The sequence below is a fragment of the Engystomops pustulosus genome, chromosome 11, assembly GCF_040894005.1.
Source record: "Engystomops pustulosus chromosome 11, aEngPut4.maternal, whole genome shotgun sequence".
Taxonomy (NCBI): Eukaryota; Metazoa; Chordata; class Amphibia; order Anura; family Leptodactylidae; genus Engystomops; species Engystomops pustulosus.
Window position 1 is genome coordinate 72530812 of NC_092421.1, and position 25859 is coordinate 72556670.

General features: G+C 41.2%; 1 protein-coding gene across 1 annotated transcript in view; it reads right to left on the reverse strand.

Annotated features, from left to right (window-relative positions):
* The window catches only part of LOC140105591 (alpha-2-macroglobulin-like), a 56469-nt gene extending 32943 nt beyond the window's left edge, over window positions 1-23526 (reverse strand). Inside the window, exons 1-17 of the mRNA XM_072129578.1 lie at window positions 23395-23526; window positions 16445-16628; window positions 15365-15524; window positions 13249-13301; window positions 12668-12688; window positions 12036-12189; window positions 11870-11954; window positions 10074-10194; window positions 9608-9722; window positions 8791-8900; window positions 8558-8716; window positions 8181-8408; window positions 7214-7280; window positions 6685-6830; window positions 4634-4783; window positions 2730-2897; window positions 890-992 (exon numbers count right to left, since the gene is read on the reverse strand). Coding sequence (XP_071985679.1) covers window positions 890-992; window positions 2730-2897; window positions 4634-4783; window positions 6685-6830; window positions 7214-7280; window positions 8181-8408; window positions 8558-8716; window positions 8791-8900; window positions 9608-9722; window positions 10074-10194; window positions 11870-11954; window positions 12036-12189; window positions 12668-12688; window positions 13249-13301; window positions 15365-15524; window positions 16445-16628; window positions 23395-23462 — 2092 coding nt within the window. The 5' untranslated portion in view covers window positions 23463-23526. The remainder of the gene's footprint in view (window positions 1-889; window positions 993-2729; window positions 2898-4633; window positions 4784-6684; window positions 6831-7213; window positions 7281-8180; window positions 8409-8557; window positions 8717-8790; window positions 8901-9607; window positions 9723-10073; window positions 10195-11869; window positions 11955-12035; window positions 12190-12667; window positions 12689-13248; window positions 13302-15364; window positions 15525-16444; window positions 16629-23394) is intronic.
* Window positions 23527-25859: the final 2333 nt, after the last annotated feature.

Here is a 25859-nt window from a genome sequence, read left to right on the forward strand (position 1 = left end):
CCCTCATTTATTCTATCAATCAAGATGTTCTGTTGCGCCTAATAATGATTCATCATTAGTGGCTTTCTCATTTAGTTGCAAAAACACTCCAGCCCGAAGGTGACGTAGATGAAGCGAAGATGAAGAGAAGCAAGACCCTGAGCTCTTGAGAACAGCTGCGGAGCTCAGCCAGTGTTTACACTACATGCAGCCTCTGTTTATAGTTCAGGTGCTTCTATTTACAAATATTTTGCAAAAGCAGCAGCTCATAGAAGGCTAGAAGAGAAATGAGTGGGGCTGCAGACAGGACAGAGAAGTGTCCTATGTAGCAGGATAGAAGAGATGTGAGTGGGGCTGCAGACAGGACAGAGAAGTGTCCTATGTAGCAGGATAGAAGTGAAGTGAGTGGGAGCTGCAGACAGGATAGAGAAGTGTCCCCGTGTAGCAGGATGACCACACTGGTGTCTGAGGAGGAAACTGGACAGAATTACAGGGGGGGGGGGGCAGCAGGAGATCAGCAGTTGGGGATGCCCTCCAGGAGAAGCCCTTGCTGAGGAGATCAGTGGGTGCTGGGTGTCACACACCTGGGTGCTGCTGTGAGGGTCATTTTCATGCTGGGTGTGGGAGAGAAGCAGAGAGGAGCTTGTAGGCGGATCACATGTAAGAGCCCAAATCTAACATTGCACCTAAACTGCGTCTAAAGTAAGGTGAATTCGCAAAATCATCCTAAGACTCACAAGTGATTAATAAGAGGCAGGAACTCATCACAGATGGTTGTAACTTTTGATAATTCAGACACAACAATGCCCCTCACTATGGCGCAAAATCTGAACTAGTGCCCCACAACTGTGATGTATCTGGCTGATTATACACATTCATGCATATCATATAGTTACTAGATTTAACTTACCAGAAAAAAGCATAGGACCTGCAAATCCAGATTTAACATCAAATTCAGCACATGTCGGAGGCTTTTTAATATCTGCGCTTGTTATTACTTTTAAGCGCAGGCCCTATGAAGAAATGAATATTGTATACACCTAATTTATTTGGGTTAAGCTTATAAAATACTGCTTTATAATTTCATTGTTTGCAATGAGGAATCTATCACGGATAAGACAGAAGCGACGTTTTACACCTGAAAGCCTAGAGGGATGCCGGCTTTTTCAATGCATAGATAGACATATAGACAGATATATAAATACATAGTAGCTGGATAGAGATAAAGTGATGAAGAAGCACCGTTTTCTTAAGGGCTTGGATATTACGTCTTTCACTGAGCGCCCCAAATGACAGGTCTACTTTATTCTTTGGGTCGGTACGATCACGGGGATACCAAATTTGTATAGGTTTTATAATGTTTTCATACATTTACAAAAATTGTGAAAACCTCCTATACAAATTTTTTTTTTTTTTAATTTTGCCATCTTCTGGCGCTAATAACTTTTTTTTTACTTTGTTCTACGGAGCTGTGGGTGGTGTCATTTTTTGCGACATTTGATAATATTTTCAATGATATCATTTTTAGGACTGTACAACCTTTTGATCACTTTTTATATATATATTTTTTTTTTATATTTTTCAAAATGGCAAAAAAAGGTGCCATTTTCGAATTTGGGCGCTATTTTCCATTACGGGGTTAAAAGCAGTGAAAAAACGTTAGTATATTTTGATAGATCAAGCATTTTCGGACACGTCGATACCTAATGTGTTTATGATTTTTACTGTTTATTTATATCAGTTCTAGGGAAAGGGGGTGATTTGAATTTTTAGATTTTTTTTTAAACTTTTTTAAATTTTTCTTTTTACTTTTTTTCAGACTCCCTAGGGTACTTTAACCCTAGGTTGTCTGATCGATCCTATCATATTCTGCCATACTACAGTATGGCAGTATATGGGGATTTTATATGTGTGATAGCACATTGTAATGAATGGGTTAAAACGAAGTAGCCTCGAGTCTTTGGAACACCCAAGGCAACCATGGCGGCGGATCGCCGCTCCCCGATGATGTCACAGGGAGCAACGATCCCAGGCAAGATGGCGGCAGCTTTGCGGGCAGCGATCGCTGTGATAACACCCACGATTAGTGCTAGCACCGATCGCGGGTGTTACCGGTAAGCCTTTGCTGCAATATACAGCAAAGACTTACCGGCTATGGAGAGGGCTCAGTCCGTGAGCCCTCTCCATGCAGCGGGACCCGCCTCCCGCAGTGAATACACGCCGGGCGGTCGTGAACCAGTGAAGACTGCCATTCTAAACGCCAGTCTTAATGAATTCCCCACATTGTGTTGGTGCTCCTCTTCTAAATAGGAAATGCACCTGCAGTCTGCTCATCGGGCCCCTTAGTCACCCTTTAGCCCCCAATGATGATGATTGTGTTCATACCTAAAAACGCTCAATATTCTTACCTTATCATACTCATAGTGGGACATTTATCGGGGAGTGTATGTCAGTTTTCTGTACATGATTATTTCCTGCCTAAGCCCCCTCCATGCCAAGTGGGCATAGAGGTGTATGAGGGAGTGGGATGTGCCCCGTGGCAGAGTGGCCCAGTGGTCTTGTGATAAATCCAGTGCAATGGAGGTGGGGTGGATATTATGTGCTGCACCAGCATATGATAAATACCCCCTATTGTATCAAATGAAAAATTAATCGACTCCCCAGTGTTTATAGTTCTTTTGACCTTCCTCTTTGATGGGCATAACAATGAAAAAAATGCAATGTTTTATTAATTTGATCATGTGTTTTACCTTAAATAAGCTGTACACATCCACATGTTCGTCTCTATTGAACCATGGCATGTATGGCCTTCGAATGGAAAAATGTCGTGGATAGCGGTCCAATTCACAGGAATCTTCACGTTCTTGGATACGATAATCATACGACTCAGATGTATGGAAGGGGAAGAGGTCAAACACCTGGTAACAATGGAAGGTACATTGGAAGTATCCCGGTATGTGAACATGAATAGCACATTGAGGCAGATTTATTTACCCGGTAACTTCAGTTCACAGAAAGCGCATTGTCTGTCTATAATGCTGCGGGCAGCGAATCACTAAGATCGTAGATCATATAGATACATTGGAGGGTTGAGATGCTCTATGCTAAATATTTGTATAAATTACAGAGAGGTTGCCTTGTCCAGCACTACTTATGCAGGACCATGGGGCCCACCTAACTCAGGGGCCCACCAGTGGATCCGCCTGTTCAGCTGTGGGCCAGTCCAAGCCTGACCGCACACACAATCGTAGCGCAGACAGTTCTTAAATACCTGTGCAAGCCGTTTTAGCCTAGAAGAATGTGAAAAGTGCGGCCCAAAGCCCTTAGTAAATGAGCCCCAATAGGTTTGTTTACTTTCCATGCAATACTCTCTGCAATACTATATATACTATATATGTTTGATGGAAAAATCCCTTTAAGTACTTTTGAAGAATTAAAGACAATGGGGCACATGTATCACTTTTGTGCGCCTAAGTGTAGTAGTTGCGCCTAAATTCTGGCGCACTGTTGCGCCAGAATTATCACAAGCTACAACCATCTGTGATAAGTTAATTTCCTGCCTCTTATTAATCACTTTACTTTAACACAGTTTAGGCGCAATTTTGGCGCAATGTTAGATTCGGGCTCTTACATGTGACCCAGCTAGAATTCTTCTCTGCTTCTCCCACAGCCCAGAATGAAGATAACACTCACAGCAGAACCCAGGTGTGTGACACCCAGCACCCAGTGACCTCCTCAGCAGGGGCTTCTCCTGGAGGGGATCACCCAGTGCTGGTCTCCTGCTGCACCCCTGTAATTCTGGCCAGTATCCTCCTCAGAGACCAGTGTGATCATCCTGCTACACGGGACACATGTCTGTACTATCTGCAAAATTCTGCAAACTTCTCTCTGAGCTCAGGATTCTGCAGAATGCTTTGTAAATAGAAGGTGATGAACTGTAAATAGAGGCTGCAGCTCCTGTCTGTAGAGTATCTAATGTCTGTATGATCTGTACTAGTGTCTGTAGTGTCTGGCTGAGCTTTGCTGCCGGGAATGAGCTGTTCTGCAAAGGGGCTCAGTGTCACTTCTCAGATAACGCCACCTTCGGGCTAGAGTGTTTTTGCGCCCGTTTTTGCGCCTGAATGAAAAGTCGCAAGTGATGAATATCATTAGGCGCAGCAAAACATCTGGATTGCTAGGATAGATGAGGGAAACCTGGTTATTTTTGCTGCGCGGCTAGTTTGGCGTTTAGTTGCAAAATTGGCACAAAAACAGTGCGCCAGTATGAAAAGGCGGAAAAACAACAGAAAAATCAGTGATACATGTGGCCCAATGTGTCACCTAAATATTCAGTTCTGTTCTTCTACTATAACATAATGGGGCAGTTTTATCTCAGTCTGAAACATTGTTTTTGTTTTTATTTTAGTTACTTTTTGGGTGCATTTGGTTATTTGTGCAATTTTTTGCGCCTATTTAAGCAGCAGGCTGGAGTTCGCCATGTAGCAGTAATCCTGGTTTGCACTTAATTTGTCTTTGTAGTTCTCCTGCTTCCAAATGTTTGTACTGGACTTAATTGACTGATTTGATTGGGGCGATACATTGTTTGTATAACATTGTGTAACCTCAGAAATATGAACTTGCTCAGAAATAACCTGTCCTACATTTTATTACTTACCTTGTCAGCAGTCAGCTCTTTCTCTGGTTTCATCAGTACCACGCTCTGATCCACCACCCGCAGACCACAGAGAGATCCAGGAGAAGCCTCAACCTGGAGAGACACGTCTGACCCCGGAAGAACCTCATCTGGGGAAAACTCGGTTGATACCTAGAACAAAGAAGCATCTTAATAATGGACATTAACATTTAGTTGAATGGGTAGGTGATTTCACAACCTGTGGCTTCCTACTTTCAAAGCAAGACATTGGGGCACATTTACTAAGGGTCCTGCAGCCACATTTCCGTTGGGTTTCGTGAATTTTTCCATTTTGTGCTGCATTGGTATAGCTGATCCAAGTATAGAAATACATTAACCCCTTCAATAAGTATACAATCTCAGCAAAATAGGGAATATAAAGGAGTTTTTTAAAGACTAAAACATAACTTTTATTAAGTCCTTATCTTAAAATTGGTTAGTATAGGAAAACATTTATGATATATAAAAAAACTTTTTGGTAATAAATGCAATAAGCATTAAACGAAAGTGTACATTCTATGATAACTCACAGAGCTTTATCGCCTGATTATCCTGTAGGACAAAATATTCTGCCATTCTGTGGCGCTTACAGGGGGCATGCGGTTTTTGGTAGGGACAGCTGTGGACTGCCCTTGTAAGGGCGGCAGTCGAAGAGGACGTCTTAGGGCGAAGCCAGGCTTAAGTTACCTCGTTTTTTCCCTGCCCATATCATCGAGCTGAACACGTCTGAACCACGGTAGGAACAATATTTTGTCCTACAGGATAATCAGGCGATAAAGCTCTGTGAGTTATCATAGAATGTACACTTTCGTTTAGTGCTTATTGCATTTATTACCAAAAAGTTTTTTATATATCATAAATGTTTTCCTATACTAACCAATTTTAAGATAAGGACTTAATAAAAGTTATGTTTTAGTCTTTAAAAAACTCCTTTATATTCCCTATTTTGTTGAGTTTGTGCTGAATTGACCTGGGTTTTACGCGATCGTATTGTGACGCATCGGCGCTGGCTTGCATGCAACACAAATCGGGGGGCCTGGCTGTCGGACAACCCGACTGATTCGGACAAAGCGGGGAATGTAAAAATCAAATTGTGTTGCAAGATTAGCACTCACATACACCGGGAAGAAGAAGGTGAACTCTGGCGGGCCTCAGCGTGGGAAGTGACACATGCAGGAAATTGGACGCACGATCTTAGTGAATCTCGGCAGCTCCTAACCCGAGGTCGGACAACACACAGCGGGGATCGCGAAGGGACGGGTGAGTAAATGTGCCCCATTGTGATAAAATGTTACCACCTTGCTCATTGACCCTACCCTAACCTGTAAAGATGTAATAGTTGGAGGCATTACCTTAATAATTTTTATTGCTATTAGTCTGTAGGACTGTTACACAGCCTTATAAACAATTTCTACCATCCCCCAGCACCGTTCCAGTCCATACTTACTGGTACTTTCAACACTGTGGCACGACATGTCATTTTGTATTCATGTATGTATATAGCTTATAACTTTTTATAAACCTTCCTATTCATGTTTCCAAGATAGTAATATTGTTGTGTTTCGATGTTCAGATAATCCCTCATTGACCAATAAAATCTGGACTTATTTATAGTCATAAAACCATGAACAAAAACTTTGGTGGGACCCTTTACTAAAGGAAATGTTCAGTGGGTCTCTGTATGTTACAATAGACCAATCATGAAGACTAGAGATAAGCTGACCTGAACATGCCGTTTGGGTCAGCCTTGGCTACTAGCCATAGTTGTAATTGGCCAAGGGAACACCCATGGATTATCAAAGCCATGGATAGTTGTTATGGGAGTTAATATGCCAGATTGACTGTTCGGCAAGGAATCTGGCAAACAGTCCAGGTCATGTGGGGCGCATCCGAACCCTGAACCTGAACCTCGGGTCCACTCATGTCTACTAGTGATACGTTTGCCATCACGACAGGTTGGCCTGCTCATACTTTTTATATTATACTTATCTATAATTTCTGCTACAATATAGAAGCTAAAAAAAAAAACTAACTTTATTCTTGAAACATTTGAAGACATTGAATTTCGCAGCATCCGCTAATATTTCTCCATTAGGGAGGAAGATGTAAACAAGTGCATGAAGAATCTTAGAAGTGCCTGCACTCAACGGGAAGTTCAGGGTGACTTTTCCTTGAATATCTGCAAAAAAAATGAAGAAAAAAATTTGGAAAACAAAATATTCTGGTTTCCCACTTGAGAACTTCTGTGACTGTGGAAATGAGATAATTCTTATGCCAGAGGGAGTACGTAAAGGGAGCAATAATTTTGCCTTAATCCCATATTTCTGTAGATTATGAGGTGCTACATGATTATGGGAGGTTCAGGAAGGAGGTGGCATATTTTGGTGGATTATTATTATTATTTTGTATCCATATTTTATCCCGATGTCATTATAATAATTCGAATAATCAGACTTACTGTAGGGTTTACGAAGAAATCAATTTACATCAATCATTTCTGTATTTTTTTTTACCATACCAAAAAATAGGCAAACATTTTAGCCATTTTCATTGAACAATTACCTTCACCTGTATTTCCAGTCTCAATTTCCACCGTCCCTGAGTTCTTAATAGAAACTTTTGAAACCAACTGTGAAAAAATAATGGTCATAGAAAGATGTTGAATTATTCAGTATCTGAAAGTCATGGCCTTCACTACTCGTTTTTAAAAGTCCTTCCTTAAAATTTCACAATACTTATCTTTGGGCTGTTTTTTGGGGGTTGCAAAATCAGTTTCCCAAAATATCCATTACTCTGGAAATCTTACATCCACTCCACAATCGGCCATAATTATTTAGCAATGTTAGGTTAGATTCACACGAACGTATGGGGGACGTATATACGGCCAACGTATATACAGCGTATGTAGATCCCCCATACACGCAATGGGCTCACGGCGCCCTACGGGAGCAGTGAGGTGCTGCACACGTGCGGCACCGTACCATTCCATTGCCGGGAGAAAGATAGGACATGTCCTATATTTCTCCCGTAACCCGGCGCCGAGGCCATATAACCCTATGGAAAGGGGCGGTTGTGAGTCCTCTCCCCGGCGCTGTGTGAATGTAACCTTAGTGGTATTAATTTGGAATACATTTTATATTATGTGGGTACTATGCACCGGCCTAGACCAGTGGTGGCGGACCTATGGCACGGGTTCCAGAGGTGGCACTCAGCCCCCTCTCTATGGGCACCTGCGCCATCACCCCAGGGCAGAGTTCGCCAGACAGGACTCAAGGCCTCTTGCAGTCCCAGGCAGCCCAGGACCCCAGAAGGAAGCTACAATTTCTTTCTACTGTATTGGTGTCCTCAGGTGCCTATCGGCACTTTGCCAAAAATATGTGGGTTTTGGTTGTAGTTTGGGCACTCAGCATCTAAAAGGTTTGCCATCACTGGCCTAGACTTTCCAACTCAAAAACATTGAGAAGATTATTTTGTCCTTTTTTTTTTTTACAAAAAATCTAAAGTATAATTATTATGGGGTCTGTCTTACCAGATAATGTAGGGATAATTTCTGGACCTCTTTCAGCTCAGATCGACCAATGATATATTCTACATGGACATCTTGATGGCCCTCACACGGGAGAACGTTGTCCAGAGAATTGAGTTTCAAAAAGCTCTTGCTTCGAGAGTAGAAGGGGAGGATGCGTTGGGAGGCTTGACCATATTCGGGACGATATTTGCCATGTTCGTATGGCAGAAGGGTCAAGTTTGTTTGCGCCTTAAAAAAAAATTTTCCATGTCAAGGTCTTCTACTGGAAGAATCCAAGATTCTATTTAGTGTCTTACTTATAATTATGTTTTTTTCATATTTAATAGTGGAACATCAATAGGTGGAACATCAACACTGGAACCTCTCAACCCTCTTACCCTCAATGTCATGGTGTCTTTCCAGTCAGTTGTATTCAAAGAAAAAGATGCTTGCCCATTCTCGGCAGTTACTAAGGTCTCGCATATTGAGCTATAAGAACATTTCAGATAGACTATAGTGTTTGGTTGAGGAGCACCTTCAGCGTCCTCCACTTTAATCTGAAAGAGAAAAATTGAATACATAAAAAACATTTACTTGACCTCCACTTCTTGGTAAAGACGGGGCGACTTACCAATCCACTGTAAGGGATGCCAGCCTTGTAGTTACCGTCAGCATTAACAAAAGAAACTTTATTGACAACATTTGTTATGGTTGTTTGACCAGATGATGATAACTTCACCCCTGCGTAAAGGCAAAAAAACATCCTATAAGGTATTTTTGGAAATCCAGTTGGATGGAAAGATTATATGAAACATATAAGAGATAGCAATTCTCTGAAAATATTACAATCTTGTGCCTCAAGCATACAAACGTATGTGTTTTTCTGCTTTGTATATACAGTTGTATTTTGGCCGCACTCCCCCCCCCCCAGTATGAGCATGTATGGCACCGTATCGATCCGTGGCTGTAAGAAAACGGTGGGCTGCCAAATGATGTCATTAGGTTGTCTCCTTGTTTAGGTTGTCAACCTCCTGCATACTGTATACTGTATACCTACATGATGCATGCGATAAACAAACATATGTTGCATGTTTCTTTCTGTTCCGAAAGACTTACTCACGGTGCGGTGGACGGTGGACAATATGGACCTTCGTATGGATGGCCTTGTGCCCATTGTCCTGAATGTGGACAGGTGCTACCCATCAAAATACTGTAGGGTAGAGGTTACCTATGCAAAATTTGTAAGAGGGACCAATACCTCCTTGCCACGTGCCATTTATAATACCAGTGTCACCTTATGTTGGTGTTGAGCCTCTTTGAATACAAGGACCAAGAGGCAACTGCCACCTTATACCTCCGAATAATTTTTCTGTGGCACCAGAGAAGTTAAAATATCATTAAGATTATCAGTAAGATTAACGTTACAGTCAAAAATAAATCTGACTTACCAGTCCCTTCCTCTATAATAGAAGCCGAACCTTTCAATTCATTAGTCATGAGAGATTCTCTTAGTTTAAAGACCTCAGACTTGACCTCAATGGTATGACAACCAGATCTGTCCAACTGTGGGAAAGAAACAACTGGAAATCAGGAGCCATTAAAATATATAACTTAGTGGACCACAAAAAAATGTTCCCCTGAGAACTAGAAAATAACTGCATGGTTCACGTCTGTAGGAGTTACACTTACAGATATGGGATATATACAAGACATTTATATCCTATGGATATTGATATGGAAGCCAAACAAGGAATGTGTCTGCTCATAATTAATAATAATAGCTACATGGCACACTGGGATGAAGGTTCTAAATGGGGGGGGGGGGCTCCCAATAATTTTAGAGACGTGTAAAGAATAAAACACCTATTCACTAACTTGATCCCTATTACAATGTTAAAAAAAATAAGACCTCACCTTTCCAGTGAAATTGGCACAAATTGGGGATTGTTTTAAGTCCCATCTCCAGTAATAAGAAGGGGCTTCACGACAAATAGAAGCTTTAAAATCCCCTTGGACTGGCTTCCCATATGTGTACCTAAAAAGAAGAATGGAAAGAAAGAAATTGTATAAATTTAATTTTTTGAGAGACATAGCCCATTTTTGGGGTTATACACAAGTATATTTAAAATTTTATTTTTGTGAATAATTTGAACACACCAATTCTTACTCAATTATTTGTTTGCAATATTTGCAACACTGGCCCACATTTATCAAAAATTGTGCAAACTATGGGGCAAATTTATCAAGCTGTCTAAAAGTAAGAATGTTCTTTGTTGCCCATGGCAACCAGTTACACTTCGGCTTTCATTTTACCAGTGTTCATTAATATTTCAAAAGGGGAGCTGTAATTGGCTGTTATGGGCAACTAAGAACAGTCTTACTTTTAGACAGCTTGATAAATCTGCCCCTATGTGCAGTTTGCCCGTAGAGTGTGCAGGGGGCGCCAGATTCATGAAATGTGTTGTATGGGCTTTACGAATCTGGCGCCCCCTGCACCTGGTTTCCTGACATCCAGACTAGCCATGGAGGAATGTGATTGGAGAAAGCATCTGTTTGTCAGAGCTAGGTTAACAATCTGTAATCCAGAGCAAAGTCAGCAGGAGACAAATGTGTGTGTTGGAAATCAATTCAGACAAGATTGTTCACATTAGTGCTTGACACAACACAAATCATGTTCAAAATGATGCAACTTCTGTTGTAGTTTAACTGCAGAAAATGACAATGAAAATGAATGGGCATAGATGGTATACAATCCACAGACCGCAATTCCGTCTGGTTTTCCGAATATTTCCGGTTTTGCACCGATTTGGCCCGGGATTTTGGTGCATGCGATCGGATTGTGGAGCATCGGCACCGGCATGCATGCGGCAGAAATCGGAGGGTGTGGCTTCGGACAACCAGACGGTTTTGGAAAAACCACGGAATTTAAAAAAAGAATTGTGTCGCAAGATCAGCACTTACATGCACCGGGAAGGAGAAGGTGAACCTCGGCACAGAAGCGACAGATGCAGAAACTCGGGCGCACTAACTTAGTGAATCACGGAAGACCCGACTCCTCGTCGGACAACGCACCGTGGGATTGCGACAGGACCGGGTAAGTAAATCTGCCCCATTGTCATTATTTTTTGGATCTCTACTACCCGGGACCATAAATCGAACAGTTAAGAGTGTAATTAGGATATTGACTACTGAAAGCATCTTGGAGCTTTTCTATTTAAGCTCGCTCCTTTGAAATGGGTAGTCCTGAGCTGAAGCAGACAAAGTGGCACTGCCAATCTGACAGTAGAGATTGGAAAATATTTCCCCGGAACCCAGTTGGGACTAGAGAGAGTTCCAACTATTTGTGAATCGTGGACAAAGCCAACTAAAAGAGGTAAGCTTGATGAAGGTGGTGAAAGGTCCTTTTTAAATGCCAACGTGTATATTCCCATTAGCCAGGTGGAAATGGGAGGGTTAAGGGCTCCTCATCCCTCCCCTCTCCAAATTGGGGCAAAAACGGTACATGATCTACCCTTTGGGGCGTGGCTTCCCGGCTTCATTACGGTGCGGTGACTGTTTGCCTCTAGCAAATTCATATCGGACAATATTTGTTGGTGATTTTGGGGCTTTCAATAGACCCCTCCCTTGATACTAAAAGGGCTACAAATAAAGGGATCAATTAATTAAACATAACAAAATCCCAAGCTTTTTCAGAAATATCTTAGACTTACTTGCCACATATTTCAATTGGAAACTGATCACTGTTGAACATAACTTGTTTAGGGAACTGGATTTTGACCTCAAATTTTGGAAGTACTGGAAAGACATGTTAGATACAGGTTAGAGATCCTTACAAGAAACCTATGCTAGATATTGGACATTCGGAGGGTTCCTCACCATATTCCTCCACATGGAAGGTATGAGATGTGTCTTTCAGTTTAATGGAATACTCCCCTAGTGTGGGCTCCGGGGAAAGAGTGAAAAAGAGCTCAGCCAAGCCCTGATTGAGGTTCACGTTTAGCCATTGACTAATCCTGTTTTTGCCCGGATCCTAAAAGGAACAACCTCAAATTAGATCAACAAAAACACTCTAAAAATTCACAAAAAAAGAACCTAGGGATATATATACAGGCAGTCCCCGGGTTACATTCGAGATGTATGTCTGTTCTTAAGTTAAATTTGTATGCAAGTCAGAACTGTGTATTTTATAATTGTAGCTCCAGCCAAACTGTTTTTGGTCTCTATGACAATTGGATTTTAAAAATGTTGGGTTGTCCTAAGAACCTGGATTATCAATAAAGCTTCATTACAGACACCTGTGATAACTGATTATTGTAGCCTAAGGATAAAGTACAGTAATTACCAACATCCAGAGGTCCGTTTGTAACTAGGGGTCATCTGCAAGTCAGATGTTCTCAAGTAGGGGACCGCCTGTATATAGATTATTTTTATGCATGTGATACTGTATGTACCCAATATTGATATCTTATATTATATTTAACAAATAATGTTCTTCATATATTTCCTACCTGTACTTCAACCACAGGAATCTAAAGAAAAAAAGCATAATTTTTAGTAAGAATTTCCCAGTAATGTGAAATAACATTTTTTTTTTTTGCATACACTATTTCATTTAAGGACATCTACCACCAGGATGAAGGATTGTAAACCCATCACACTTACATACTGGTGTGTGCCCCCTCTGGAGGAACCCTCTCTTCTATTAGCTTCTTATGTCCTTTTTTTTTTCTTTTTTACAAGAAAAGACATTAAAATTTATGCAAATGAGCCTGAGGGGCTCCAGGATCCATAGGTGTTAATGGAGCCCAGAGCCCCTCAGACTCATTTGCATAAATATATCATCCTTGTTTTCCTAAAAATAAGGGCATTAGAAGCTTAAAGAAGAGCAGATGCCTCCAGAGGGGGGCACACACCAGTATATCAGTGTTCTCGGTTTACAATCCTTCATCCCGGTGGTAGATGTTCTTCAAGACTTGGATAGAGGTATGGTAAAGGCCAACACAATTATAATTATAAGTATATTAAACAAAATACAAATGATTTTTTTTATCAATCTTTGTTCCTGCAATGAGTTTTATTTCAGACTTACCAAAATATTTTCTGGTTTCAAATCTTCATTAAGGGACAGAATTCTGAATTTTACTGCGACAAAAATAATTACAAATTAATATAATGCGTATTAAATATTAAGAACATTTTTCAAGAATATAAATATTAAATTAAAAAAACAACAACAAAAAAACTATAGGCCTTGTCATAAATTAGGCCTTGACTCAATTGACTTCTGTAGGGGGCTGGAGTCATTTGTAGAATAGAATGCTTTATGCTTTATTGTCCCCATAGGGGAAATTGATCTCGTCACAACGACAGCAACAACACCTCCATTCATGATCATAATTATACATATACATACAGGTAAGATACTAACATACATGTACTAACACACATATACAAACAAGTAATAAGAAACTTCTTAAAAAACAGTAAAAAAGGGAAAAGCACCGAAGTTAAGAATATAATTACTTGCCCAAATTAACTAATGCAATTGCCCTAGGTATAAAAGAGTTTTTAAAAATATGCAGAAACCGTTCACTAAAGGAACTACGCTGGCCCATCAGTATATTATGTAATGGGTTTTTCTCGTTCCCTAAAATGGACTTAAATTTGGAGAGCATACGTGCACACAAGACTGACTCCCAATCCTCTGTCTGAGTTCCAACAATTGAGTTCACCTTCCTAACCAGTTTCTTAAACTTGTTTAGGTCCGTGGTGCGAACATTGTTTCCCCAACATACCACCGCATAGAATAAAACACTTCCAATTACAGACTGGTAAAAGGACAACAACATCCTACGGTCCACATCAAAAGACCTAAGCGATCTCAAAAAGTACAGTCTCCCAGACGCCTTTTTATACAATTTCTCTGAATTAATATGCCACAATAACTTATCATCCAGATAGACGCCCAGATACTTATAGTTGGTGACGCGTTCCACTGCGACACCCCTAATCTTTGTAGGCTCACCATCATTATCCCTTTCTTTTCGGAAACTAATTACCATCTCCTTGGTCTTTGATAGGTTCAGTTCTAGGCCATTTGTTTCGCACCACTCCGAGAACAAGTCGATAGTAGACCAATACTCAGACATATCACCCTCCTTTATACACCCTATTATAGCAGTGTCATCGGAGTACTTCTGCAGGAAACACTGGCTTCTATTTTTTTGAAAATCTGCAGTGTAGATGGTAAATAAAAACGGGGCAAGAACCGTCCCCTGTGGGGCTCCAATGTTACTCACAACCACATCCGACACCGTGTTTCCAATTTTCACCTTCTGCGGTCTTAATGTCAGATAATTAAAGATCCACTGAACTAAGCCAGGACCAACCCCCATTTTACCCAATTTCTGACATAGATGTTTCGGGATAATCCTATTAAAAGCACTCCCAAAGTCGAAGAACATTATCCTAATCTCAGACCCCAGCTCATCCAGATGCATGTATACCCTGTGGAGCAGGTACAGAATCGCATCCTCCACACCCAGATGTGGTTGGTATGCGAATTGTAGAGGGTCAAGATATGGTCCAACTACTTCAGCAAGATATCGCAGTACAAAACGTTCAAACACCTTCATAATTATCGGTGTTAACGCTATCGGACGGTAGTCATTTGGTTCTTTTGGAGCCCTCACCTTTTGAACCGGAATAATACATGACGTCTTCCATAACGTTGGAACCACAACAGTTGAAATACTACGGTTAAACAGTTCACAAAAAACAGGACCCAATTCCCAAGAGCAGCTTCGGAGGATTTTCGCACTTATGCAATCCGGCCCTGACGACTTCCTAACCTTTAGTTAGTGAGCCTTCACTATTTAGCATGAAAGTTCGGAGGTCTGGCAAAGGTTGATGGCTCCAAAAAGAGGAACCAAAAAGAGGCAACGTTGAGCCCCCCCATAAAGTTTTCATCACAGCCTGTTTTTAGTTTTCTGGCAAAAATGTTGATAAAAACGGTCACGACTGATGATCCCGCCTATTCCGTGCCTTTACTGCACCCTCTTTTGGATAGTCACGAGGGCGGTAAAAGTCTTGTGTGCAAATAGGGAGAAAAACTGCAAACCAGTGGTCGATCCTTCTTCCACGACAAAAGGACATTAATGCCAAAAGCCCCACATATTACGGTAAATCCCTTTAACATTTCTTACCGGTTTGTCCTGGTTTGTACACAGGTTTGTCAGTCTGGACTAGAACCTTAGATAATGGTTTCTTTATGAGAACTTTACTGCTGTTACTTATTGATTCCCCGGAATTTTCAATTGAGACCGTAAATGTGCCAACCGTTTCCTTTTGTTCCGGAATTGGAACCTACACAAGAGGAAATTAATACGATTAAATGAAGTCTAATCCATAGATAGACACTTTAGAATTGAAACCTACACATAAAAACAGCTCAAAGATTTCCCTTGAGGTGGGGTTCAAGGTGACTGTCCCCCCAAAAAAACTTCCATAAGTGTGGACCTACCTATGCAGTTTATATAGTGGATATTCCACACACAGAGAATTAATGGAGAATACGGCTTGATAACTGTTTCTTTTGTTCCCGGAATTTGGTTTATTAATGACTCTGCCTCTTTGTTACATTTGTAATTATCTTGGTTATCACTGACTATGAATGAATCTGTGCTGCCCATCCTTAATATTATTTTGAACTGGTGATAAGTTTCAATAACCTATGAATTCTGAATCATTTCAGTAGTTTATAAAACTTTATCTCTCATTACCTGGCTCCCTGCCAGCAGTGTGTGGTGAGTCCCAGAGGAGGGGGCGTCTGCAGCCTGTGTGTGCCCCTGCCCCCTCATTCATTCTTCCTCTCCTCCTCACCATCCCCCTCCCTCCTGTGCCTGCTCAATGCACATGGCAGGAAGTGGGCAGTGAACTGGATCAGTGTGTGGCGAGTCCTGAGGGAGAGGGCATTTTCAGCCTGTGTGTGCCCCTGTCCCCTCATGCATTCTTTGTCCCTCCCATGCCTGCTCAATGCACATGGCAGGAAGTGGGCAGTGAACTGGATGAATGTGGAGGAGAGAAGGCTGAGACACAGATACACACAGGCTGCAGCAATTCCCTCCCTGGGACTCACCATACACTAATGGCAGAGAGCCAGGTAATGTGAAACAAAATTTTTGTAAATCGATTTTCATGAGTTTATGATTTCTAAATAATCATCTAAATCAAATTAGCAGGTACAGTGGGAATATCGTACCAATCAAAATATATATATTTTTTACCTGGAAATCAAGGCAGGTGAATATGGTCTCCTGCTGGAAGTTCTTCTCTATAAGTGTGGTGTCGTCGCCATTCAGGTTTAGAGATATTAGCACCTTGCTCTCTCCTCCAGCTCCCTCCAATTGTAAGCAGATCTTTTCGGAGTGCCGGGCACGTATCTCTGATGGAAAGATGACGGCATAGTGCCTGGGAAGAGGCAGAATATAGAAATAAAAATTGTGAGCAGAGGAATAAAAACAGAAAGGCTTCCCAGTTGTCTGCCAAGTTGGAGAACCCAAAGTTATTCCTGTGAAACAGAGTAAGAACGGTCTGTAACCCTTGATAAAAATGGCAAAAGTCAGATTTCACAGAGGTCACAGAGGTGGAGAGTTTAGCACTGAAGTCAAGCTCTCCCCACCTCTAAACCTCCTCCCTGGTTATCATTTATCTGGAGAGCCTGTAAGTGGTGTCCTTCAACTCAGGACCATCATTTACAGTGAAGGGACTGTTCTGAGGCCGGGGGAGCCTGACTTCATTGCTAAGATCTATTAAAAGTGTAGAGTTAGGCTTCATGAACACAAGGCCACATACCATAAATGGTGGATATAAGGTAACCGCAAAAACCTCAGGTAGCTCAAAGCTGCCGTTCACAGCTCTATAGAGATAGATTGTGTCAAAGCGACATAACGGAGTGCTGCAGCTCATATGTTTACGGCTCGGCCGCTCACCTTCCTATAGACATAGGGCGGTTGAGAAGCGCCGGCCCAGTCTGTTCCGCATCCCGTTTTTGCATGCGGTTGTGTGCAGAAAGTCTTCGATAGAGTTACTATTATACTATATCCCAGTATCCGATGCTGAATGATAAATATGGGGGTAGTGGTGGGGTTTTGAGACTGTCTAGACTAACTTTTCCTTTTATATGTTATTGTTTAGCATAAAATGATTTTGTTGCAATTTTAGCTCAACTCAAGACCCACCAATTTTGAAGTAGCTTTGTCTATTGACATCCAAATTGTAATGTTCAAACTTTACCCACAGACAATAAGGATAAGTTTACTGTGCAATAGCCGCAGTAGAATCAAACCTAGTGGATGAGATTTCTTCAGTCTTACGGTCACGTTCCAGTAAACTTTAATTAGAAAGTCAAATTCGTAGAAGCTCTGCCAAATTTTTCAAAACATCTGAATCAATGTTGCCCCAATTGTCCTAGAAATTAGTATAAAACTCCCTCCAGTCCTCCAATTTACTGTTTTACTGAATCAGTGGTAATGGAAGCCTAATTGAAGAGGTTCCCCAATAGAAGCCATGAAAAGTCCATTGAATTAAAAAAAAAAAATAAAAAAAAAATGTATATTTAAGAGCAATGCTTTTTTTTTTTTTTTTTTTTTTACTTTTTTATTGTAGTTTTAGTGAAAATACATAAACAAGAGTATGTTAATATACTTAACAATCCAGTTCTAAGTACATTGAAAAGAAAGAACTAAAGTTATTTCCTCTTATAGTATTATATCACAATGTAGAAATAATAAAGTAATTTATCTTAGTTCTCAAAGAATATTGGTGACGGGACTGATATGTAGTAAGAACTGAGTAATTGTAAACAACAGTTAGTAACAATTCAACAGTTAAACAGGGTTAACCTGATACTGGTTTCGAGCATACCTAAGTTTACCATTGGTAGTTAGGGCTGTTAATCCATTTGTCCCATGCTTGTTTGTATCTATGGAATTTATTCTCCTGGAGGGCTATGTATTTTTCAAATGTGCAATTGTTATTTACCTGGCTAATGACTTGGCTCACTTTCGGGCAAGTGATTTCCTTCCAATGTCTGGTAGTGATTAATTTTGTGGCCATTAAAGTGTGGGTGATGATAGTTCTGTTGTTCATAGGGTATTTTTCTACTCCCATCAGCAGTAGTGCAGTGGCTGGCGAGGGTGCTATGTAGTGGTTTAGGGTAGCGGAGAGCGTCTGAAACATTTTTTCCCATAGTGGTTTTATTACTGGGCATGACCATAAAATGTGTAATATTGATCCATTGCCCCCGCAGTTCCTCCAGCATAGTGGTGAAGTGGAAGGAAATATCTTATTCAAACGGGAGGGAGTGCAGTACCATCTCATACGGGTTTTGGCCAATGTTTCTTGCTGGGAGGAGCATCTGGTTACCGAGTTAGCTAATTGAATCGCCTTTACCCATTGTTTTTCTGAAAAGGATGTGTTTAAGTCTAGTTCCCATTTGAGCATATAAGGGAATGTTTATTCTCTAACAAGTTGTAAAAATAAGATATACCTTTCTTTATGCCTAATGGGTCTTGTAACTTTTGAATAATCTTGGGGTTCATACTTGGGTAATGAATGGGGGCCGTATTTAAAAAGCTGCGTATTCTCATGTATTGAAAAAATTCAGCTGATGGGAGGAAAAATGTTTCCATTAGGATATTGTAGGGGGAGATATTCCCATTGGAGAGTATGTCATTTATGGAGTGGGCCCGTTAGTACACCAGGTGTTTAGATTCATATTTGTAATATTCAGTTCCAGGAATTTAATTGGGATCTGTTGTGGGGGGATATCTTGTACTTCTTTTTGGTTTAAAACGAGTTTTTCCCATGCTCTATCTGTGGCTTGCATAGTTATTGATTTAGAGGGGGGAGGTTTAATTCTCCATGTGTGGGTCAGGATTCTGTTTATAAGGTGTATATTCTTTTGATAGTTTTTTTCAATGTTGGTCCATCATTTGTCAGGTGAGTCTGACCTTAAATATACATTTTAACAGATCCTTTAGACTTCTGTTTTCATTGTCTGTTACAATATTCGTCCAAAGCAAATCATTGCTTCAAAATTAGTAATAGCGTCCAAAAACTAGGCAGAAAATGTGGCGCTAACATCTACATATAAACTGAGTGTCTACATCAAAAGTTTTGACTGAACTCGCTAAATTAATTGTGTAGGATGTTATTATTGATACTGTTCAACGAGCCTTTGTTTTTTTTTGGATCTCGGATTGTTGGCTAGTGGAAACTTAAAGGGAACCTGTCATCAGAAATTGGCCCAATAAACCACTACCAGTATGTTGTCTAGCAGTTGAACAGCTTCTTGACCCTGTTTTTTTTCATGGCCCAATGTGGTGGCATCATCCAGAAAATCAACTTTGAAGTTAGATGTATAAAGTCAGGGAGGCGGAGAGTTTAACACTGAAGTCAACCCCTCCCTGCCTCTTATCACCTCCTCCCATGTGATTGACATCATGCGCCGGACTTCAGAAGATCTGATCAATGATGTCCCTGGACAAAGGACCATGAATTGTAATTCAAAGGGGATGTTCTAAGGCAGGAAAATCTTGACTTCTTGAACTCTCCGGCTCCTTGACTTCATAAAATCAATGTCACTTGAAAGTTAATTTTCTGGATGATGCCACCACACCAGGCCATGAAAGAAACATCTTCTAGAAGCTGTTAAGCTGGTTGACAACATATTGCTAGAGGATTATTAGGCCAATTTCTAATGACAGGTCCCCTTTAACAATACGTCTCCTGTCTACAAGCTTCTGGGATTGTGTACCAGTAGATTTCCCTATCACCCCTATTGGGGTATTTGGCTTACACTCAAGTGAGCATTAGGCTTATTAGGGCTTTGGTTATCCTTATCACATTTCCTAAAGATATCACCCGAGGCACTGTCCTCCATTGTCTTTTGGTTTCTTAGTGCATGAAAAGTGCCAGAATCTATGAATCACCAAATATCTCACCCAAATCTCAATGAGGATAATCTATGGACTAGAAGACAGTTACACACGACTGCTGGACTTAAAGGATCTGTAATAGGACAAACGTGACACAGAAGCTCCAGTGCCCCATTGTGAAAGGACTGAGCAGTAACTCGTGTGTGGTCTTCCCAATAGTTTATATGGCCTCTCCACCTCCCACACACCATGGACATTGTACAGCGATCCAGCAGAGTAAATATTTATTGAGTAGTGACGGGTCAGCTGAAGATTTTGGACATTTCAGAAAAAAAAAAGAAAACATTCAGCCTGCCGTGGGCTGTGAGTAATAGTACGGTAGTATGATGTGCATGGGGGTCTTCATGGGACTAGTATTATGACGGACAATGTATTTGTGGGCTTTATTTCTCATTTTCTGAGTTATTCAACTTATTGCACTCATTAAAATGACCTGTGCAGATTCGCTGGGACTGAGAAGATTTATGCAAATCATAGTATCACAGTATCATAGTATATAAGGCTGGAAGGAGACGCAAGTCCATCAAGTCCAACCTTTAAGAATTAAATAAATGTTTTATCCCCATAACCCGTGATATTTTTTCTCTCCAGAAAGTCATCCAGGCCTCTCTTGAACATGTACATAGAGTCCGCCATAACAACCTCCTACGGCAGAGCGTTCCATAGTCTCACTGCTCTTACAGTAAAGAACCTTTGTCTATGGTGATGGTAAAATCGCCTCTCCTCTAGGCGTAGAGGATGCCCCCTTGTCCTGGTCACAGGCCGAGGTATAAAAAGATCTTCGGAGAGATCCTTGTACTGTCCGTTCAGGTATTTGTACATTGTAATGAGGTCTCCCCTCAGTCGTTTTTTTTCTAAACTGAAAAATCCCAAATTTTTTAATCTGTCAGTGTATTCTAGTTCCCCCATTCCCCTAATAATCCTGGTTGCTCTCCTCTGCACCCGTTCCAGCTCTACTATATCCTTTTTATACAATGGTGCCCAAAACTGTACACAATATTCCATGTGTGGTCTGTCCAGGGATTTGTATAAGGGCAAAACTATGTCTTTATCATGAGAATCTATTCCTCTCTTGATACATCCCATTATTTTATTTGCTTTAGCAGCAGCCGCCTGGCTCTGGTCACTAAAATTAAGTTTACCATCCACCAATACCCCCAAGTCCTTTTCAGCTCCAGTTTTACCAAGTAATTGACCGTTTAGAACATAATTATACTTTTTGTTTCCATGGCCCAAGTGCATAACTTTACATTTATCCACATTAAACCTCATCAACCATTTCTCTGCCCATCCCTCAAGCTTCCACAAATCCCTCTGTAATGCGAAACTATCGACCTCAGTATTTATTACTTTACACAGCTTAGTATCATCTGCAAATATTGAAACTTGACTGTGTAAACCCACTACAAGGTCATTAATAAAAATATTAAAAAGAAGTGGCCCCAATACTGACCCCTGCGGCACTCCACTGGTAACATCAACCCAATCTGAAAATGTGCCATTAATGACCACCCTCTGTTTTCTATCACTAAGCCAATTACTTACCCAAATACACAGATTTTCTCCTATTCCCAGCAGTCTCATTTTATATACCAACCTTTTATGTGGCACGGTGTCAAATGCCTTTGAAAAGTCCAGATATACAACATCCACAGCGTCTCCCAGATCCAGTCTTGAACTTACCTCCTCGTATAAACCAATCAGATTAGTCTGACAGGACCGATCTCTCATAAACCCATGCTGATGCTGGGTTATAAGGTTGTGCACAGTGAGATACTCCAGGATAGCATCTCTAATAAACCCCTCAAATATTTTCCCCACCACAGCAGTTAGACTCACGGGTCTGTAGTTTCCAGGATCGCTATTTGATCCTTTTTTTGTATATTGGTACGACATTTGCTATGCACCAGTCCTGTGGAACATAACCAGTCCTCAGGGAATCTTCAAATATTAAAAATAACGGTCTGTCTATCACCGTACATAGTTCATGCAGAACCCGGGGGTGTATGCCATCTGGCCCCGGTGATTTATCTATCTTAGTGCTTGCGAGGCGGCGCCGTACCTCTTCCTGGGTAAACTGTTGACATTATAAAAAGAATTAACATTATTCCTGCAGTAGTGGATTATAATACAGGTGGTTTGGGGTTCAAGCCTCCTAGGGCACCTATGGCCACCAAAACCTCCCACCAGACTTTATATTCAGTAGGATCTTCACCCATGAAATCCATCTACATCTGTTCATGCTCTCGATACACATTTACACTATAGTCATTCCAGGTCCTCCAAAAGGTCCCGAAAGCACAGATTGAAAGCAGGCAGAAGGGACACGTCCTCCATTCTCCAAGAAGCTTGATTCTAGTACCATATGAAGAATGTGATTCCAGACTGGCAGTCTTAATCCTCCCCTGCTGGCATGTCCCCACCTGACTCCATTGATGTTATATAATCCAGGTGTATGATTATGAGTCGAGATGAGCAGATCTGAACTTCCCATTTGGTTTGGGTGTGCTCTGCGTGAACCATAAATATTACCAGATTGCCCATCGAACAGGCGATACTGGAAAATTTACACCCCTAGCTATTAGCCATGGTTGTGACTGGCCACTGGGACAGCCCTGGCCAATTATAGCCATGACTAGTTGCTAGGGACGTTAATTTGCCAGTATTGGACGTTCAGCAGCCAATCCTAAAATATGTCCAGTACACCTGAACCCCAACACGAAGTTTAAGATCCGCTCATCCCCAATAATAAGTAAACAACTGGTGGTGGCTGATGACGGCTTATAGGATGATGTCCGAGTAGTCCTGGGCTACTGTTTCATTTAATTCTGGCATGAACAATGTGGTTACTAAATAAACCTTTTTCTACAACTACAAAGGTTTCTCTAGTAGCTTTAAAAGAGTTGTCCAGGTTCATACTTTTTTTTGGGTGAAAAGTAAGATAGTACTTATACGTTTACTCCATTCTTGCCTTTGGTCCAGTCTCGTTACCGTTGTTTTCTGGAGGCATAAAGAGGATCCACAGTGACGTCAAGTCATAGAGGTACGTTCAGGGCTCTTTCAGGGGAGCACCATTGTTGGACACAACGTCACCGATTCCCTCTGTAGACCAACAGAGGTAAGTGCAAGATCTTTTTTATCTTCACACCACCCGGGGGCCAATTGTACATTCATTCATGAACCTGGAAAACCCTTCTATGAACGATAATACAGTAAAATACAATAATTATACTTACAGTTTTGCTTCCAATGCCCCCAGGATCTGTAATATGACAAACCCGACGCAGAAGCTCCAGTGCCCCATCGTGAAAGGGCTGAGAAGTGACTCGTGTGTGGTCTTGTCAATAGTTTATATGGTCTTTACACCCCCTCACCATGGACATTGTACGGTAACCTAACACAGCAAATATTTGTTAAGCACTGACTGCCCACCTCAAGTTCTGGAGAAACTTCACAAAAAAAAACCCTGCTGTTATGCTGATTCACAGTATACACCGATAATATTATTGTGTGTGTATAGGAGTATTCATAAGAACACTACCAAACCATAATATGACAATAGTAGTGCAGATAAGGAACTGGATAATAACTGATTATCTCTGCCTCCTAACTCCTTATATTGAGCTATGAACAAAGTATAAAGAGATTGTTTACACAGCTTAGAAGCCTCCCCCCCCCCCCGCAGGCAATGGATCAGCTAAGACCTAAACACATCCTAACAATCTCTGCCTCCTGAAGATCAAAGGGTGGTCTATCAATTGTCTATTAATATGGAATATTATGGTGGAGCACTGGGGTTCGTATCAAATTTTTGCATTGTCGGAGGTGACAGTAGCTAACAATGTATCTGGGATCTATGGATGGAGTGGTAGATGGCAAAGGGGTGCGGCATTTCTAGCATATTTCCTATTGAAAATAGACTATTCAAAAATTCTCTTTTATGCTACCGATAATAGGGCACATTTACTTACCCGGCCACTGGAGTTGACCAAAAGTGCATTGTCTGTCCATAATCCCCTGTGCCGCGATTCACTACGGTCGTGCGCCCAATATCCTGCATGTGCCGCTTCCCCTTTCTGGTCTGACAGAGTTCACCTTCTTCTTTTACGTGTAAGTGCTGGGGCTTGCAACACTATTTGAATGTTAAATCCCGCACTCAGTCCGAATCTGTTGGATCGTCCGACGGCTCGCCGCCCCGATTTGTGGCGCATGGAAGCAGCGCACCTGTGACAGAAAAACGATTGAGTGCAACATAATCCCAGCGCAAATCCCTGTTAAATATCTGTCAAAACCATGCAATCCCTTAAAAAGGTGCAACGTCCGACGAAAGTGAGCAGCTCGGCCCTTAGTAAATGAGCCCCAATGTGTGTATTTTGTGGTCCAGTGTGTTCAAAATGGAGAGAGTCAGCACTCACGCTGTGCACAGACCTGAAGTGTAGATACAGCCAAAAAGTGAAGCATAGTCCAGCTCAAAGACACTTTCAGTCACAAAACTTGTCTTTAATTGTTCTTGTGAAGAATTTACAAACAGCAGGATATATAGTGAAACACAAAGATGCATGAAATTCACAACCTACGCATTTCAGAAATGAATTCTTATTCATGGTTATCTCCTCGGGCCTCTCTCACACCAATAAACCTGTAGATAATTCTAACAATTCATGCTTTTAGTCAATTGCGACTGTCTTGGTGATGTATCTCAACGATTTTACAGGCAACTAATGCATTTAATATGCAATATCTGTACCAGCATTGTCTTCTGTCCGCTGGAAGACAGTCCTGTCCAGCAAGGGTTACTAGTGTAATGGACGGCTGATCCAGTTAGCTGCTGGGTGCGGAGTCCAGGTACTCCTTTATATACCTGCTTTAGTTCCATTGCACGTTGCTGGCTATGTTTTTGGCTCTTTCTTGTTGTGTGCCTTAGATCCTTCTGCTCTCTCTGGTTTACTGACTTTGGCTTTCGTATAAAAAAACCCACATTCCTTCTGCTACTCGATTCTGTCCTTGTGAGTCTTGTTTTGAGTCTGCATTCTTAGGCTTAGGGAGGGACCATATTCGCGGTGGTCCTGTATCATCCTGGGATACGTAAGGCAAGTAGGAGGGTGACAGTTTTGGGAGGTTTAGTTTAGGGCTCATTGTCCTATCGGTCCTCCTTTCCCAAGCCACCATTACATACTAATAATAAGAACCTTCCCGATTCCTTATATAATACAGAGATATATAAAACCTACACTAGTAGATAATGACAACAAGGCACATATTTTTCAAAAAAACACAACCACATGAGCTAAAGAGATAATATATCATTATAAATAGACATGAAAATAAAACAATACGGAAAAAAAGAGGTAAGGAATATAGATCTTACTTCAACGTCTTGAATCTAGTAAACAAAATTTTGTTCACGATTCTAAGCCTAAGATAGAGGACTTCTTATTCTAGAAGTTATTACATGTGCATGTTGTGGTAATGCTCTATGTACCAAAACCTTTGTGTCAATATTAGAGATGAGCGAGCACTAAAATGCTCGGGTACTCATTATTCGAGACAAACTTTTCCCGATGCTCGAGTGCTCGTCTCGAATAACGAGCCCCATTGAAGTCAATGGGAGACTCGAGCATTTTTCAAGGGGACCAAGGATCTGCACAGGGAAGCTTGGCCAAGCACCTGGGAACCTCAGAAAAGGATGGAAATACCACGG